The 16,124-nt window shown below is 44.2% G+C and overlaps 1 protein-coding gene across 3 annotated transcripts in view; it reads left to right on the forward strand.

The window, feature by feature from the left end:
• LOC308109581 (E3 ubiquitin-protein ligase TRIM7-like) overlaps positions 1–15,223 on the forward strand; it is a 36,618-nt gene extending 21,395 nt beyond the window's left edge. Inside the window, exons 4-11 of one of the 3 annotated variants that reach the window (XR_013935335.1) lie at positions 532–627; positions 1,130–1,219; positions 1,297–1,440; positions 6,417–6,564; positions 8,570–8,614; positions 8,707–8,733; positions 8,815–9,122; positions 14,566–15,223. Coding sequence is in view for 2 of the 3 variants with exons in the window: in XM_080463248.1 (XP_080319374.1) it covers positions 532–627; positions 1,130–1,219; positions 1,297–1,440; positions 6,417–6,564; positions 8,570–8,614; positions 8,707–8,733; positions 8,815–8,990; positions 14,590–14,958 (1,095 nt within the window). In the remaining variant the exon portion in view is untranslated. Of the gene's footprint in view, positions 1–531; positions 628–1,129; positions 1,220–1,296; positions 1,441–6,416; positions 6,565–8,569; positions 8,615–8,706; positions 8,734–8,814; positions 9,123–11,438; positions 13,136–14,565 lie in introns of those variants that run through there. The other 2 variants (XM_080463248.1, XM_080463249.1) reach the window with 2 other exon arrangements.
• The last annotated feature ends 901 nt before the right edge of the window (positions 15,224–16,124 follow it).

Below are 16,124 nucleotides of genomic sequence, written 5' to 3' on the forward strand. Positions count from 1 at the left end.
AGTTGCGCAGCAGTAATGTAGCAGTAATGCAGCCGTAACTCAGCTGTAATGCAGACGGTGGACTTTGGGGGTCACACACCGTCTCCACCACTCGGGAAGCATGGTGGTGGCAGCGCCATGCTGTAGGGATGCAGCAGCTACACATGGCAGCATCGAAATATAACTTGTTTACTGTATATCAATTTTTGTTTCATTATGCTGTCATTTTAATTGAAATATATTTCATTAGTTTTTTTTTTACTTTAAACTGGATGGTGAGCTGTTGCCGCTGTCTGTGGTTGTTTGTCCTGTGTTGAGTCTGCAGTCTCAGACAGCAGCAGGTCCATACAACCTTTCTTTTGTTATACTGAAGCACTTTATTGCGTAATCAGAAAAATGTCCTTTTCTAAATTTTGGTCGTAGTTTGTGAAGCAGACTCTGGGTGCTCGAGGCTGGGAGGGAACCAGTACAATGGAAGCATTACATAATAATTACATAATAGCGTTACAAAGCGTTACGTTGTGCTGAGTGTGTTTTGTGTTTGTTCTCTAGTCTCGGTTAGGCATCACAGAGATGGAGCTGAAAGAGCTGATCGGTGAACGAGAGAGGAAAGTGGAGGAGATCCAAACCTCCATTCAGGAGTTCAAGGTCAGTTACTTGGTTTCAGTCCTGGTTTTACACAGCTGACAATTATTCAGTTGTATTTACAGAGCTGCAGTTCCACTATTTGATGGCATTCAATTACAAATAAACAACACTTGTACATGTTCAACCAATATTGATATTAATAAGACACTACGTCAGTAAACAGAGACGGCAGCTCTGCAACAATTGAAACTTCAGCAGAAGTTATTATTATTACATTATTAGTAATCTATTACTAACAGGTAGTAGCATAACAGCAACATGTTACTTTATTACTTGATGCAAAATTCAAAGAACTGCCTGGAAGCAAATCTTTTGAAAGTTCATAGAAAGCTTTTGGCATAACTCTTCCCTTACTTGTATGATGCTTTGAAATATCTGGCAAGTTTTCAGTTATGTAGTCTGTTAAAACTGAATTGTGAGTCTTCTTTCTTATTTTTCTTAAGGGACTCAGCAGTGTGACATTCATCACAATTCAAAGACTCACCTTTGGTCCCGTTTTCAGAATGCCACTGAGAGAGAGACGGACGAAGTCGTTTGTGCTTTTACTAAACTCATCTCCAGTGTGGAGTGCTGCCAAGATCAAGTCCTGGAGGTAAACATCCCAATACAAGAGTCTTTAAAGTGTGTGAGGTGGCGGCTTCATGGGGAGGGTGATTTGGTTTCTGGCAGGTGATCGAGGTGAATCTCCGAGCAGCAGAGTCCAGAGCTCAGAGTCTGCTGAAGGAACTGGAGGTGGAGATAACGGAGCTGAAGAAGAGGAGAGCAACCATGAACCAGGCTGCTCTTTCTGAGGACTACGTGTTCTTTCTCAAGGTAACGCTGCAGGGAGTCCATCGATAGGATGATGACGAACACACACGTGAAACTAGTTCAAAGAACTGAACCATGAAAACAATAAAACTCAGCGAACAACTTCAGACAGTTGATGCATTATGTTGGGATTTATGGTTGGTTATTAGCATTAAATTACTTACAGTAATTTAATGCTAATAACAGAAAGTAATAAATAATAATAAATCACTGGAAGTAATTTATGAAAAATTAAAATTCTTAATGAAGCAAACTCATTTACTCATTAACAACTCCTGAAGTAATTGAGTAATTACTTAAAGTTAATAAATTATCAAAAATAATTTCTTAATGAAAAATTATTAATTTGAAGAAATTCATTATTTATCTAATAATAATAAATCGGGGCACCACCAGATAATCTGGAAATAGCTAATACCAAAATATCAGTCTCGTTTGTAAAAAGTTTATTTAAGTTAGTTAATATTTCTGTGTAAAAATATAACAATCTTAAATAAAAGGGAAGGCGTGAGATCTGAGCACAGACTGTTACAAACCAGTGAATTGTCAACAATAAATACACAATAATCACCAAGAAGCGTACAATTCAGCTAACAGAAGTTTATTAACAAAATGTATTAATTCATAAATAATTCTGAAATCATCTCATAAATCAACACATTCAAGTAGCAAACGACATCTAACACAGAGATCTAATCTACTAAACAGCAACACTATGTACAAAGAGAGAGTGTGTGTGTGTGTGTGTGTGTGTGTGTGTGTGTGGGGGGGGGTCTGGAGCAATGAGGGTGAATGGGTGTCGCGACCTTGAACGTCCACCAGGTGGAGGCAGACGTTTGCGGGTCGATGTGAGTCGGTGTAATGACCTCGAACGTCCACCAAAGGGAGGCTGGCGTCGGGTTCAGTGTGGTGACCATGACGACCACTAGGCGGATGCGGCGGCACGCAGAGGGAGAGCGCAATGACTCGATGCGTCCACCAGGTGGACGTGAAGAGGAAATGCGATGACCCATGCGACCACTAGACATGCGACTGATCACGTGGCTCAGAGACAAATGAATAAGTAATCCCACAGCTCGTCCAGCAAGTTCAAAGGTTCTGGGCCCGTTCCCGTTAACACGCGGCTCTTTGTGTCCTCGTCTGAATCAACGTAAATCCGTCTTGGAGATGGTGTATTTTCATGGGTCGGACTTTTATACCTGCGCGTCATGTTGAGGCACCCTGTGGTGCCAGGCTGCTTCTTACCCAATCTCCTTGGGCTGGTCTCAGGTTTCCAGACCGTGAGTGTGACAGAGTTGATGGAGCCCCCTGGTGGTGAGGTGCAGGGATGCAGTCCTCCAGGGAAGGGTTGCCATTGACCTCCTGGTGGGGGTCACGTGACCAATGACAAATTTTTCCAGTGGTAACCACATGTTTCTTTGTTCTCAAAGAGACTTGGTCATCCCCCCCCCCCCCCCCCCGACCCTTTTGTCCAGAGGGGGAGAGCATGGAGGCCAGGCCCAACAATTTCATAGCATTTATTTGACGATTTCTAAGCAAAGTACCAGAGAAAGAAACTAAAGCATCTGCCATCTCTGTTGTCCTGATGGGAGAAAAACTGGAACCCAACATTAGATCCCAGAACCGTCAGAACAAGCAGAACTCTCCGAGAGCTTTCTGGCTGTCCCACTCTGACTCAACTGTACCAAACCGAGTCTATTCATTCAAGGCTATTTCAATTCAAGTTTATTTGCATAGTGCCAAACACAACACTCTTTTCATGGCACTTTTACAGAGAACAACCAGCAATCCCACATGAGCACGTAGAGGAGATGGAGGAAAGAAAAAAAACTCCTTTTTAACAGGAAGAAACCTGCAGAACCAGGCTCAGAGGAGTAGAACATTCTAGAACTAGACTCAGAAGTGGAGATTTTCTGCAGAAGCAGTTCTGGTTGAGTACAGAGCAAGATGGCAGGTTGAGTACTGCACTCCCGTGAGTTGGAATTTTTAAGACCCCACAGACGATTATTCAAGTGTGAGGAATTTGAAGGAAGACGAAGGGACGTTGGATAAACCAGGGAAGGACTTAAATTGTGCACAAATTGGAGAAAACACGCCGACGGAGGAAAATCATCATGGCAACGACGCAGCAGCACACACGGGGTTTGAATTTAAAAGTAAGCAGATTTGTGACGTTCAGTCTGAGTTAAAACAAGAGAAGAGATTCTGGACTTCAAACGAGAAGTTTACCAACAGCTTGAAACTAAGATGACAATTAGTGACGGTGGCAACACAGATCAACGACATGAAAATGTGTTAAAGCCAAGAGACGTACTTTCATGAACTCCCCCGATCTCCACACCATCTACCTTGAATTGTGCACATGTTTTCCGAAATAACATGAATTTAGTTTTACTTAAGTTTCATGATAATGACGATGGGCTGAAGTAGAGAAGCTCGCCGGGTGCAGAATGCTACTCTTCAGGCCGACGGCTGCCTTGTCTCGTTGCTGCTGCTCGGGTTGGACTTGGTCCCGCCTCCGGTCTCACATACTCAGTCGGCTCGCTCTCGATCAGTTGTGCTTGTGGAATTGTATTCCACAAGCACAACTGATATTAACAATAAAAATAAACAATTGTTTATTATAATTAAAGCACTTTACCAGAACCCAACGGTGAGGATAGAAATCAATGGATCTCCAGCAATCACACTGGAACAGGGGACGAGAGGGGGCGGTTGCATCAGTCCAACACTATTTGCTTCCTATAATGAACCACTGGCCCAGGCCATTCGCCAACATGGTGGAATTCAGCGAATCACACTTGGAAGTAAGGACTGGTAGTTAACTAGTTAGTAAAGTCAAGATGAGCATGCAGACCCTGTGTGTGTGTGTGTGGCAGAGCTAACGTTGGTTTACAGGTTGATAACTACTGAGATCATCATCAATAGAACTCAATCACTGTGATAGAATCAACTCATCTTCATCAAGGTAAACATCTATACAGAGCATCAGGATGAACTAATCTCAGGGATTCACCCAGGTGGTTGGTACCACTTCCTTCACGTCTCTGAAGAAGGAGTTTGGTTGTTGTCCAGGCTGGAGAGAAGCTGCTGGTTCTGGAGCGGGTAGCTCCTCCTGCTACCTGTGGTTGGCTGAGTTCAGCAGGAGAAGAAGACCAAGTTGATGATTCGGGAGAAGAAGACCAAGCTGATGGTTCAGGAGAGTCTTCCTTTGAAGCCTCCTGGTTGTTCCCTTGTCCAGACCAGAGGATCTGGTCGCTCAGGTCTGTGGTGTTTTTCCTGTTTGTTGAGGAAAAAGCACAAAGAGGTTCTGTGAGGTGTCGTTTCCTGGTCTCATCCTGGAGGAACCGGTTGGTCTTCCCTGGTTGATGGGAGATCAGATGCTGGGTGCTGGTCTCTGGATCTGGGGAAGTTCGGACCCTCGTGGTCGGTCAGGAGAGGAGTTGAGGAGTTGAGGCCTTCGGTTGCAGGCCTTTGGTGTTAGCAGGATGAGCTAACAGCTGAGCTGCTGGGATGCAGCTCCTTTCTCCCCGGTGGTCACAGAGCAAGACGTCTGAGAGTCTCTCCAGACGCTTTGATAAGGTGATAAGGTGTCAAATCCTGGGGCCACTACCAATCGGCGACTGGCTGAGTGCACGGGGCCGTCAGTGTCTGCAGGATGAATGGGGGAGGATTTGAATGGGACTACATAGCCCATGAGCCAAGGGAGTCGATCGGGCTCACTCATATGGAGTAAGGCTCATTGTGATGTTTAGTAAGATATATGTCCTCCCTGCAGTGTGATGCTCAGACCACATGTCATGAACTCGTATCATAACAAATGAAGATCGAACCAAATCTCCTGTGGTCTGGTGAGATCCCAACACTTACATACAGTTGCAGTAGTAGCATAATGCTAATGCTACTAGCAAACATGACCCCAGTAGCAGGTCCATCCATCCATCCATCTCCTCCCTCTGATCCGTTTCCGGGTGGTGGGGGTGTCAGTCTGAGCACCGTCACCCAGATCACATTGCACCATTAAGAACCTTCCTGCAGGTGGAGAGCCCACAGGAAGGTGGAGAGCCCACAGGAAGGTGGAGAGCTCACAGGAAGGTGGTGCCCGGCGTGGGACATGAACCCTCTACCTGGAGACTGAGAGTCTCCTGCTCTACCTACTGAGCTGGCCCGGTGACATGAACCCTCTACCTTGAGACTGAGAGTCTCCTGCTCTACCAGCTGAGCTGGCCGGGGGATACATCGCAGGTCTTGATGCTCAATTCCGATTTTCTGCTTGGATCCGATATTTTTGCGTGATCATTTCAAATGTAACCTGCCGTGTGAACGTGATCGGACTGGATGTTATCGGGGTCATTATTCTTCATTCTTTTGCTTGTTTTTGCAGATGTATTTTGGATAATCAATTTATGATTATATATGTAAAGTACCTCTCAGGCTGGTTTGGTTCTACAGCGGTTTCTTGTTGGAAGGCGTTTGGATCGGTGTGGTGATTGTAAGTGTTATGTCATTATGTCATCAACATGTTATCACATCAACAAGATGTCTGTCCCCCCTGAGCCTTACTCAGCAGGGTACTGTAGAAAATTCTCAGAAGATGGCGAATGTGCGGAGACTTTTATTTAGCCAGCGAGAGTGGATATTGTCCCCCCAAAAAAACTTTAAGAAAACTAGAGCTACACTCGGTAGATCGCATACTTTTGCTAACGCCACATTTGTTTGCGGAACCAAGTTATCATGTTAGCCGTTAGCTCATGTCGATGCTAACTAGCCTGTCAGGTAGCCAGCTAGCGGAGCGTGAATATTACAAAAACTTAATCCAAAATAAAACAAAGAAACCAAAAATATGGACTTTAAGCTGTTTTGTTCATCAAGATATTTTGATTTAGTTAAAGTGATTCAGGATTAAACAAGTGTTGTCAAAGTGAGGATAAACTTTTCCTGGAGTGATTTAAATGATGTTTTTTGGTGTTTTCCTGCAGACGTTCCCCTCACTGTCCAACCCTCCTCCCACTAAGACCTGGTCCAGCGTCTCCATCTCCTCTCAGCTCACCTCAGGAGAGATTCTCCGGAGCGTCAATCAGACCATCGAGAAGCTTCAGGTGGAGATGCACAAGCTGCCAGAAGTCTGTACGTTTCATTCAGAAGAACACTGCATCATGTCCAACTCAATCAACTCACCATTCTCTAAAAAATTCACTTGTATTATTTTCTTTACATAAAGGTATAAAACAACAACAATGCTGTTTTTGATAAGGTCCAAAAGTGGAAGGAAGCGAGATGACATTGTGTGTTACATATTATTCACATCCAGCACTGTTATGACCCCTTGACTAATGACCAATGAAAAATAAGTAGATAAAGATAAATATGAATGAATAATAACTGAAGTGACACAGGTGATTCAGTTTGCATAAAGTTTTGCTCTTCCCTTCTCAGGTATCCACAAAGCTGAGATATTCCGATTTACTGTTTGGAAAACTGAGAAGAAAGTTGAGAAGAAAATCTCACTAAATAAAATGATAAATGTAAAAATAGTTTTTCTTAATTTCTGGAGCCAAGATGAAATCCCATTGGCTTGGAATTGAACACACCAGAGTGATGAAAGTTCACTTTCGAGAGCTGAAATATCAACAACATTCAAACTGGCATAAAATAACAGGATCGGTTGTTTTCCCATCTGTACATGTAAAAGAAGAAGAAACATTCTTATCTATGTGTTTCTGAAATGTCTAGCTAACACTTGAAAACAGCTTCTTTAAAAGGTATTTTTAACTGGACCCGGTACCTTGTATAGTATGCATGCTCTTTGTTATTGTGTACTCAGTCTTGTACGGTGGCCTGGAAGTGCAAAACACTGCAAACTTCAGAAAACACTTCCCAATTCAAAAAACGTTTCAGAATTCAGCACAACAGAAACGTGTGGCACCTGCTGACCCTGACAGCAGGGTCGTCACTGATTGGATTGCTGCCAGTGACTCTTTATTATGTCCACAACAAGCCATACAATTATTTAGTGTAGTTGAACAGGAACCACGAGATGTCCTGTGTGTCATTGAAGCCTTGAATAATGAAGCATGTTTAAAATGAACTATCAGTTTCAATGAAGCCTCAACCAGCCGTCAGTAGCTGGAGGCCACAATGAGGACTAAATATCTTGTCTCTTAACTATGGAAGACAGTTTCTTATCAACGGGCCGTGCTTCAGCAAGCAGGAATGACTTCCTGTTGCAGAGACGGACTGGGCTTCTGCCCAATCAGTGTCAGGGTTGACCCAAACACAGACTCAGCCAGTTCCATAAAAACCAGGTTTATTAGAACAAAGTCCAGGGAACACAAGGGGGCCGCGATGAGAGGAGCGACAGGATGACAAGAGGCGAGACATGCTGACGAGACAATCCAACAAGAACATCCATCCATTTTCTCCCTCTTATCCATTTCCGGGTGGCAGTTTGAGCACTGGCACCCAGATCACGTTGCACCATTTAAGAACCTTTCCTGCGGGTGGTGAGGCCACAGGAAGGTGGCGCCCGGGCGTGGGACATGAACCCTCTACCTTGAGATTGCGACTCTCATGCTCGGCCAACAGAGCTGACCAGAGGCTCTCTGACAAGAACAGCGGGAAAGGAATTTAAATACACAAGGAAGGGGTGGACACTTGTGGCACATTGGTTAATTGGAAACACGAGGTGAGACACACAGAGAGACCTGGCAGCACGTCCAATCAGTGATGAACCTGCTGTCAACAGCTACCACACGTTTCCGTGGTGTTGTGGTGAATTGGGAAGTGTTTTCTGACGTTTGTATAGTGTTTTGCAGTTCCAGGCCACCGTAGTCCTGAGTTATTAAGAAAAATTACACAGCTTCATATCTCCAAGCTTAATTTCCAACGTGTGTGATGTGCAGGGAGTTTTAGATTTTAGATTAAATCCTTTAAATGGACATTCCAAACCAATAGCAGTAATTTAAAAGACAGTTGAATAAAAGCCGTTCCTCGGTTCAACAACCACATGGACCAGGAGAACGATCCAAACATGTCATTTGTTACTGTGGCAAAACAGAAAATGTCTAAAATGACAAATTCTGAATGATTCCAAGATGAATTCAAAAGTTTTGTTGTATTTTCTCCTGACCAGGCCAGAGATCCTCCGTCGATGCGTCTGTCCCCCGACCTAACATGAGTAAGAGTTCTGTCCACAAACACACACAAACTTGTTGTGAAAGCTTTGTGTTCTTGTTGAGCTGATGGGAAGGTGTGTTTGTGTCCATGCAGAGGTGAGGAGGGTCCAGGAATACGCAGGTGAGTGACTTGCCTGAACCTCCAGGTGCTCCTGACCTCCAGGTTATTCTTGTTAACCATGGCTGCCTCTCTCTGTGCCAGCCGACATCACTCTGGATCCCGGCACCGCCCACCCTCGTCTTGCCATCTCGGAGGACGGAAAGCAGGTGCGATGTGGGGAGCGGCACCAACTGGTGCCAGAAAACCCTGAGCGCTTCGACCGGGTGGTGTGCGTGCTCGCCCACCAGGGCTTCAGCTCGGGGCGCCACTACTGGGAGGTAGGTGGATTCTCCTGAGCAGAGACATTTGAGACCGATCTGACCACGTTCAGCCGATTTACACTGCACGTCCTGTTTCATGACCACGCCCTGAAACTTTTGCGAGACATTTTAATAACTTCTGCTCTTGAAGCCCCTTTCTATCAAAAGAGGCCAAGTTGAAGTCGATTGGAGTTTCCTCCTGGGATGAGTTCGCTCTGGAAAATTAGTACATTTGGGCAAGAATTCACCAAAATCCGCCATTTTCCTCCAAATATCCGACTTCCGGTTGAGTTTTCGGTATGGCCGTAAGAGAGTTGATTGTTCATCTTGGCCTGGTACATTTGTGTGATGATTTTCGTAGCTCTCAGTGAAACAAGATGCTGGGGCTACCTATTTCCAATTTTGCAGGTGGCACCGTTGAGCCATTTTGCAAGTCACATGTGTAACTCCCTCAAATTATCAGGTTTTTTTTCCAGACCTGACGAATGTGCAGTTTCACAAAAAGTTATGTATGCTAAGGCCTTCAAAAACGCGTCTGCTCAGGCTGACAAATAATCCGTCGACGGTGGACAAAGAGACAATCTGGATAAAGTACGAGTCCACCACAACACAGAGAAACACAGCAACAATCACACCTTCACATGCACACCTGATTCCCTGTTACTAGCTTTTAAAAACATATAAAGAAATACCATCAACATGTTTTTGCAGACACATTGAGCTCAACCGCTCAGTAGAGGTTGCTCATGTGTTTTCACCAATGACATTCCCCCAAGCTGAACACAAAGCATTGTGGGAACTCAAGTCAAACAAAACAGGGAGCAGAGGCGAGGCAATAGACGAGGCTGAATTCAGTCCAGACTGCCGAGTTCCGAAATGCCGACTACTTGCTGCATTGTCAACTGCAATAGCTGCCGCCATGAAATCAGCAAGGAAATGGGCTTCTGTCACATTCCAGCGTGGAAGAAAAATGGTTCCAGTCACGTCTCGCAGCCTCACGAGCCTCGAATGACATGATAGCAGCAATAGACAGTTGATCTGCCCACTGTGTAACAGTATACCAGTAAGAAGGCTTTTAACAGTAGCACACAGCAGACTTACATACAGGAGCAGTAGTAGCATTAGCATTATGCTACTAGCAAACATGCACCCAGTAGCAGCAGGAGCAAACCTTTGAACAGACAATAGTTTTCAGATCCACTGTGAACATCTCCAGTTCTTGCTGCAGTGATCTGAAGCTGCTGAACATGTTGCGGAGAAACTCACACTTAAATCCAAGAATTATAAATACATCAGTGCTGGAAGTTTAGCGACAGGTAAAACGTATGCTGAGACTCTGATGCTCATACAGATCCAGTCCATTAACTCCTCTTGATTTTTCATGCTATCTTTCCTTTGCCTTCCTGTTGAGCTTTTCACAGTAACCGACTCTGTTGTCTTTAGCTTGGTCCATTCAATGATTTTTCTAATGTACAGTCGGCGCTGACTCTGCTGCTGTGCTGTTTTTGGACAGAACCATAGAGTGGCTCTGGTGCTGACTTATGGAAGCATTTGAAGATTAATTTCAGAAAACAGAGGTCGATGAAACTTTCGAAACTCAGTAAATTATACTTTTTGATGGCTTTACAGTAGGGATGTCCTGATCACACTGTTTGGCCCCCGATACCGATCCGATTTTTCAGAAATGAGTATCGGCCGATACCGAGACTTTCCTGATCCGATACTTATATTGCTATTGCAAAGATACTCAGTAGTGTATTTTTGGAGCAATTAAGATGTCTGAAGCTAAAAGTACTATTGGCAGAAGCTGTTTACCTAGAAATTATTGTAAAACTCACTTATTGAATCAGAATTCTTCTCAGAACGACTTAAGAACTTATTTAAACTTTATTCAGTCAGAACAACAAAAACCCAGTTACACTCTGCAGTCTTGTTTCTCTTATTTATGTTAACTTAAACTACTTCACCTGCATTTTGTAGCAAATAAAAAATAAATAAAAATGAAACCCAGTGAATCAGTTTGACTAACATATAAACTATAAAAAACTACTACATAAACAGTATTCAGTAAAACCAATCAGAAGAACCCAATTCCCAATTGCCTTTAGGGGGCGCTGTGACTCACAAACACAACAAAAGCACAGAAGAAGACAGACCACATAGAAATTTAGAAGTAGACTTCTGCACATAAACACATAAACCAACTTATATATAACTCTAGTTTTATAGGTCTATGGCCCCGCTCCACCTGCTTCTAGCTTCTGCAGCTCCACCAGAGCTTGTAGTCCCTGATTGTTCTGGTTATTAGGTGACGTAGCGGAGCGGTGGGGGGAGGAGGGGGGCCATTACGTCATCTTTTGTCCACGGATGATGGTGTTTGCTGAGCGTACTCCACCGCATGTTTACTTTTTAGATGTCTTATCAGATTAGTTGTGTTAAACGAAGCTCTGGTGCTCCACCTCTCAGGACTGTGGTGAAGCTCTGGTGCTCCACCTCTCAGGACTGTGGTGAAGCTCTGGTGCTCCACCTCTCGGGACTGTGATGAAGCTCTGGTGCTCCACCTCTCAGGACTGTGGTGAAGCTCTGGTGCTCCACCTCTCAAGACTGTGGTGAAGCTCTGGTGCTCCACCTCTCAGGACTGGTTTGGTTATCCACCTTAAACTCCCTCCAGACTGCTGGTTGATCCTCTCAGTGGCTTCAGGCTGCTCACCTCAGTTTACGGCAGGTCGCACATGGGGCTGCTTTACGGCAGCTGACGGGAAAAAGTTTTTTTTTTTTTTTTTTAGATCGGCGGGGTGCCGGCTGGATTTGCCGATTCCCGATCACTCACAAATCACCAATATCGACCCTAGGGACATCCCTACTTTACAGTGATGCCACCTAATTGGTTTTTTATCCAGGACTTTAAGAGTTTGATTGTATAAAGACCCAAATGTGTTCTGGAAGGAGCCGCTTGAGCCCGTACTGTCAGACAATACCATATGTGAGAGAATATCACGGAGTACAGTATGGCTGCTTGGTGTGGTATGTAATGTCTGATTACTTTAAAACTATTCAGATTGGTTTTTACTGTTTCTGATATCTTCTTCATGTGGTGGTTAAATGTGAGTTGAGGGTCTAATACCACTCCAAGATATTTAGATTCTGTCACTAAGCTAATGTCTTGGTTTCCTGGAGGTTCAGAAGTAGATGGTTCTGGATGAGCCCCTCTAGGATGTCCACCATATATGAAGCCAGGAGGTGTGCAGCCTGTGCTGGAGTCTTGTCCTCTGTATATAGAACAGCATCATCTGCATAAAGCTGACATGTTGCTGCTGGGCACTGGAACGGCAGATCATTACTAAAGAGGCTGAACAGTAAAGGACCAAGAATGGACCCTTGTGGTACTATGCCCATATGATTGTTTACAAAGATGATATGTTCTGATCAACTTTTACACTCTGTTCTCTGTCCTGGAGATATGATGGGAACCATTTTATAGTATCAGGAGAACAATTAGAAGATACCATTTTAGATCAACGTAAGTGTTGGTTGACCTTTTTAAGGTAAAGACATGCAGCTCCCACCACATCACCCTGATCCAAGGACTGGTTCAGATTTTCCACTAGACAGTAATTTGCTCTCTCAGCTGAGTCGCCTGGTCTAAAGCCAAACTGGTGAGGATGGAGAAGTTGACTGTCTTGTAGGAACTCCATCAGCTGAGTTGCGACAACTTTTCCAAGGACCTTAGATAAGACCGGTGAAATGGAGATTGGGCGGTAGTTAGCTCTATCGTCATGACAACCTGATTTAAATACTGGTATGACCACTGCTTTTATCCAGCCAGTTGGAAATGAACCAGACTTAATGGAAAGATTAATGAGATGAGTCAGTGGTTTTATTAATACTTTGCTGTGTGTTTTGGGAAAAGAAGTACTCATGTTGTAAATATCCTTTGTTTTTGAGTTTGTTAATGTTTTAATAATGCCAGCAATTTGTTCTTCATCTCTCAGGTTAAGGTTAAACCTACCTGCTGAGAGGGTGGATTTGGTATTGTTTAGTATATTTGGTAACACAAATGTTTTTCTTACTTCTTCCACCAACGTCACAAAATAATGATTAAATTCATAGATAGATAGAGATAGACCCTAAATGGTGCATTCTAATGTATTCTACTAAATACTACATTGTGACGTGTAGATTTTGCTTCTTAAAAGTAAAATATTTCCTTTTCTTCCTGATGTTTTTGCTGATGATTCCTATGTCCTTTCTCTCTTTGTTAAAAAGTTGTCTTTTCTCTTTTAAGGTAATAGTTTATTTTCATTGGTGATGGTTTTCACTTGTACCCGTACCTGTACCAGTACCAGTACCAGTACCTGTACTTGTACCAGTACCAGTACCAGTACCAGTCTCCCCTCACTCCAAACTTCACTCCATGTCCTTGTTTGTTCCCCCTGTAGTTCCACGTTGCTTCTATCTGCAGCCTAAACTGAGCAGCTGTAAACTCTGAACTGTGAAATAGTTTCTTTTCTCCTCTTCTTAGTTTTTAATAGAATATTAGATCTTATGTGTTCTCTGCAGGCCTCCTGTAGCTCAGTCCAACACTTTACTACGTCACAGTCACACTGAATTAAACTGCTGAGGGAACAAACAGGATCATCTAGATTTATATCTTCAATGAAAACATGAATGATGTGTAGAATCAAACATGTGTCAACATGTTGGAGATGAAAAGGAGATGATAGGTTTATAGAGTTAAAACCACCTGTGTGGATTCTGCAGATAGAATTCTTCTTCATCTTGGAAAGAAAAGTCCTCTAAATTCCTCCTCTCTGCTTCAGCATTTGAACGTATCAGGTTGAGTCAGAGAATTATGAACCAATCAGAGGCCTCCTTTCAAAAGGTATAAACCACATGGTATCAACTGACAGCGTGTGATCAATCTAGATTCTAGTGCCATGAAGAAAAACACCGGCTGGGAAAAAAAAAAAAGGGAACACCGGCCCTATAGCGGCCCAGATATGAGACCGGCCCACCGGGAATTGTCCCGGTCCTCCCGATTAGCCACTCCAGGCCGGGTTCCTACTACTCATTCATATCTTAAATTTTCACTGACATACCTGAGCAGAGCATGAGGAGGTAGGAGTGGGGGAGAGCGAAAAATAAAATAGGTGACATCTACCCATTCACACTTACATTCACTCAGGACAACAATCTAAATAAACCCCATTCCTAAGGGAACACTAAACGCTTGTATCTTCTTGGATACAACCCCTCTTTCCCTCAATATAAAGTTTAAACAAAGTGCAGGGGTAAAACCCCGGGGGGGAGGCGATCAAACCTGAGTAAGCCAAATTGCCATGTAAGCAGCAGAAGTTGCAGCTTGAGAGTTGGTTTGCGACTCCGCCTGCAGCTTGTAGGTGAGTTCATAGGCACCCTCTGCAGAGCTGAGTGATTACCCCCCAACCCCAGAAAGAATAAATAGACAAAAGAAGGAACGATCACAGACTATGACAACTGACCAGTAAAACTGTACAATTGCACCTTTGAAATTTCAATAAATAAAACTTGGAACAAAAGAAAGAAGTAATCTTGTCTTGCTGGTGGTTAAAAGCGTGTTCTCCGCTGTCCTCTTCAGGTGGAGGTGGGAGAAAAGACTGACTGGGACCTGGGTGTCGCGAGCCGGTCTGTCAACCGTAAGGGTAAGATCCCGGTGAGCCCGGCTCATGGCTACTGGTTCCTGAGCCTGCGGGACCAATACGACTACGCCTTCAGGACCGAGCCCGCCACCAGCCTGGCCGTCACCGCCAAGCCCTCCCGGGTGGGGATCTTCGTGGACTGCGACAAAGGCCTGGTGTCCTTCTACAATGTGGAGGCCCGGGTTCTCATCTACACCTTCCTTGACAGTTTTCCTGACACCATCCATCCATTTTTTAGCCCCTGCACCAATAAATCGGGGCGAAATGACGGCCCGCTGATCATCTGCCCCGTTACAGAGACAGAATGAAACAGAAAGCAGGCTTCAACATATAACTTACCTCAGATCACAGGACGGGACAGAAACACTGCGTCACTGACAAACGAGTCGCTTTCATCAGTCTTTGGTTGGAATTTCAGTCATAAGTTGAAATTAGCAACTTTTCATAAGAGAACGAGCCCAATGGTCAACTGCTCCAACTTTTTGGGTATTTGATGCATCAAATATAGTGAATATTATACCGTGGTGAAAGTATATTTGTATCGTATCTGTTTATAAATAAGTATATACCTTTTGTGGTCCATGCCCCGTGTGGTTTCTGTGTTGGAGCCCTGGGGCCTCATCTATAAAACATTCCTAGGATTCCCACTAAAAATGTTTGTGCGCCCAAAAGCAGGAAATGGCGTGCACCAAAAAAAATCTGATCTATTAAACGGTGCGTACACACACCTGCACACACTTTCCTTTTCTAGATCCAGTCCACCTGGAAGGTGACAGTTCAGGCCCCGCCCTCTTTATACCATAAATGGTCAATGCAAAGTGCCTCGTCAATATTTTTACATCTCATTCAGCCTGTTGATCTCCAGTATTTGATGCTAAATCCTGATGAGATGATGAGGAAAGGGAATTTTACTGAGAGAGAAACAGTCATGAGGCGGTGGAGGTCAGGAGACGATCTTATCTGGTGTCACAGTAGTGGAATCAATAATGAAAGAAAAAACAAGAGATCAGTGACTGTGGAAGTCAGAGGAGAGTGACATCATGGAGGAGGGTGACATCATGGGGAGAGTGACATCATGGGGAGAGTGACATCATGGAGGAGAGTGACATCATGGAGGAGGGTGACATCATGGGGTGAGTGACATCATGGGGAGAGTGACATCATGGAGGAGAGTGACATCATGAAGGAGGGTGACATCATGGAGGACGGTGACATCATGGAGGAGGGTGACATCATGGGGAGAGTGACATCATGGGGAGAGTGACATCATGGAGGAGGGTGACATCATGGGGTGAGTGACATCATGGGGAGAGTGACATCATGGAGGAGAGTGACATCATGGAGGAGGGTGACATCATGGAGGAGGGGACAACATGGGGAGAGTGACATCATGGAAGAGAGTGACATCATGGGGAGAGTGACATCATAGGGAGAGTGACATCATAGGGGAGAGTGACATCATGGAGGAGAGCGA

Source organism: Lipophrys pholis (assembly GCF_963383615.2).
Source record: "Lipophrys pholis genome assembly, chromosome: 5".
NCBI lineage: Eukaryota > Metazoa > Chordata > Actinopteri > Blenniiformes > Blenniidae > Lipophrys > Lipophrys pholis.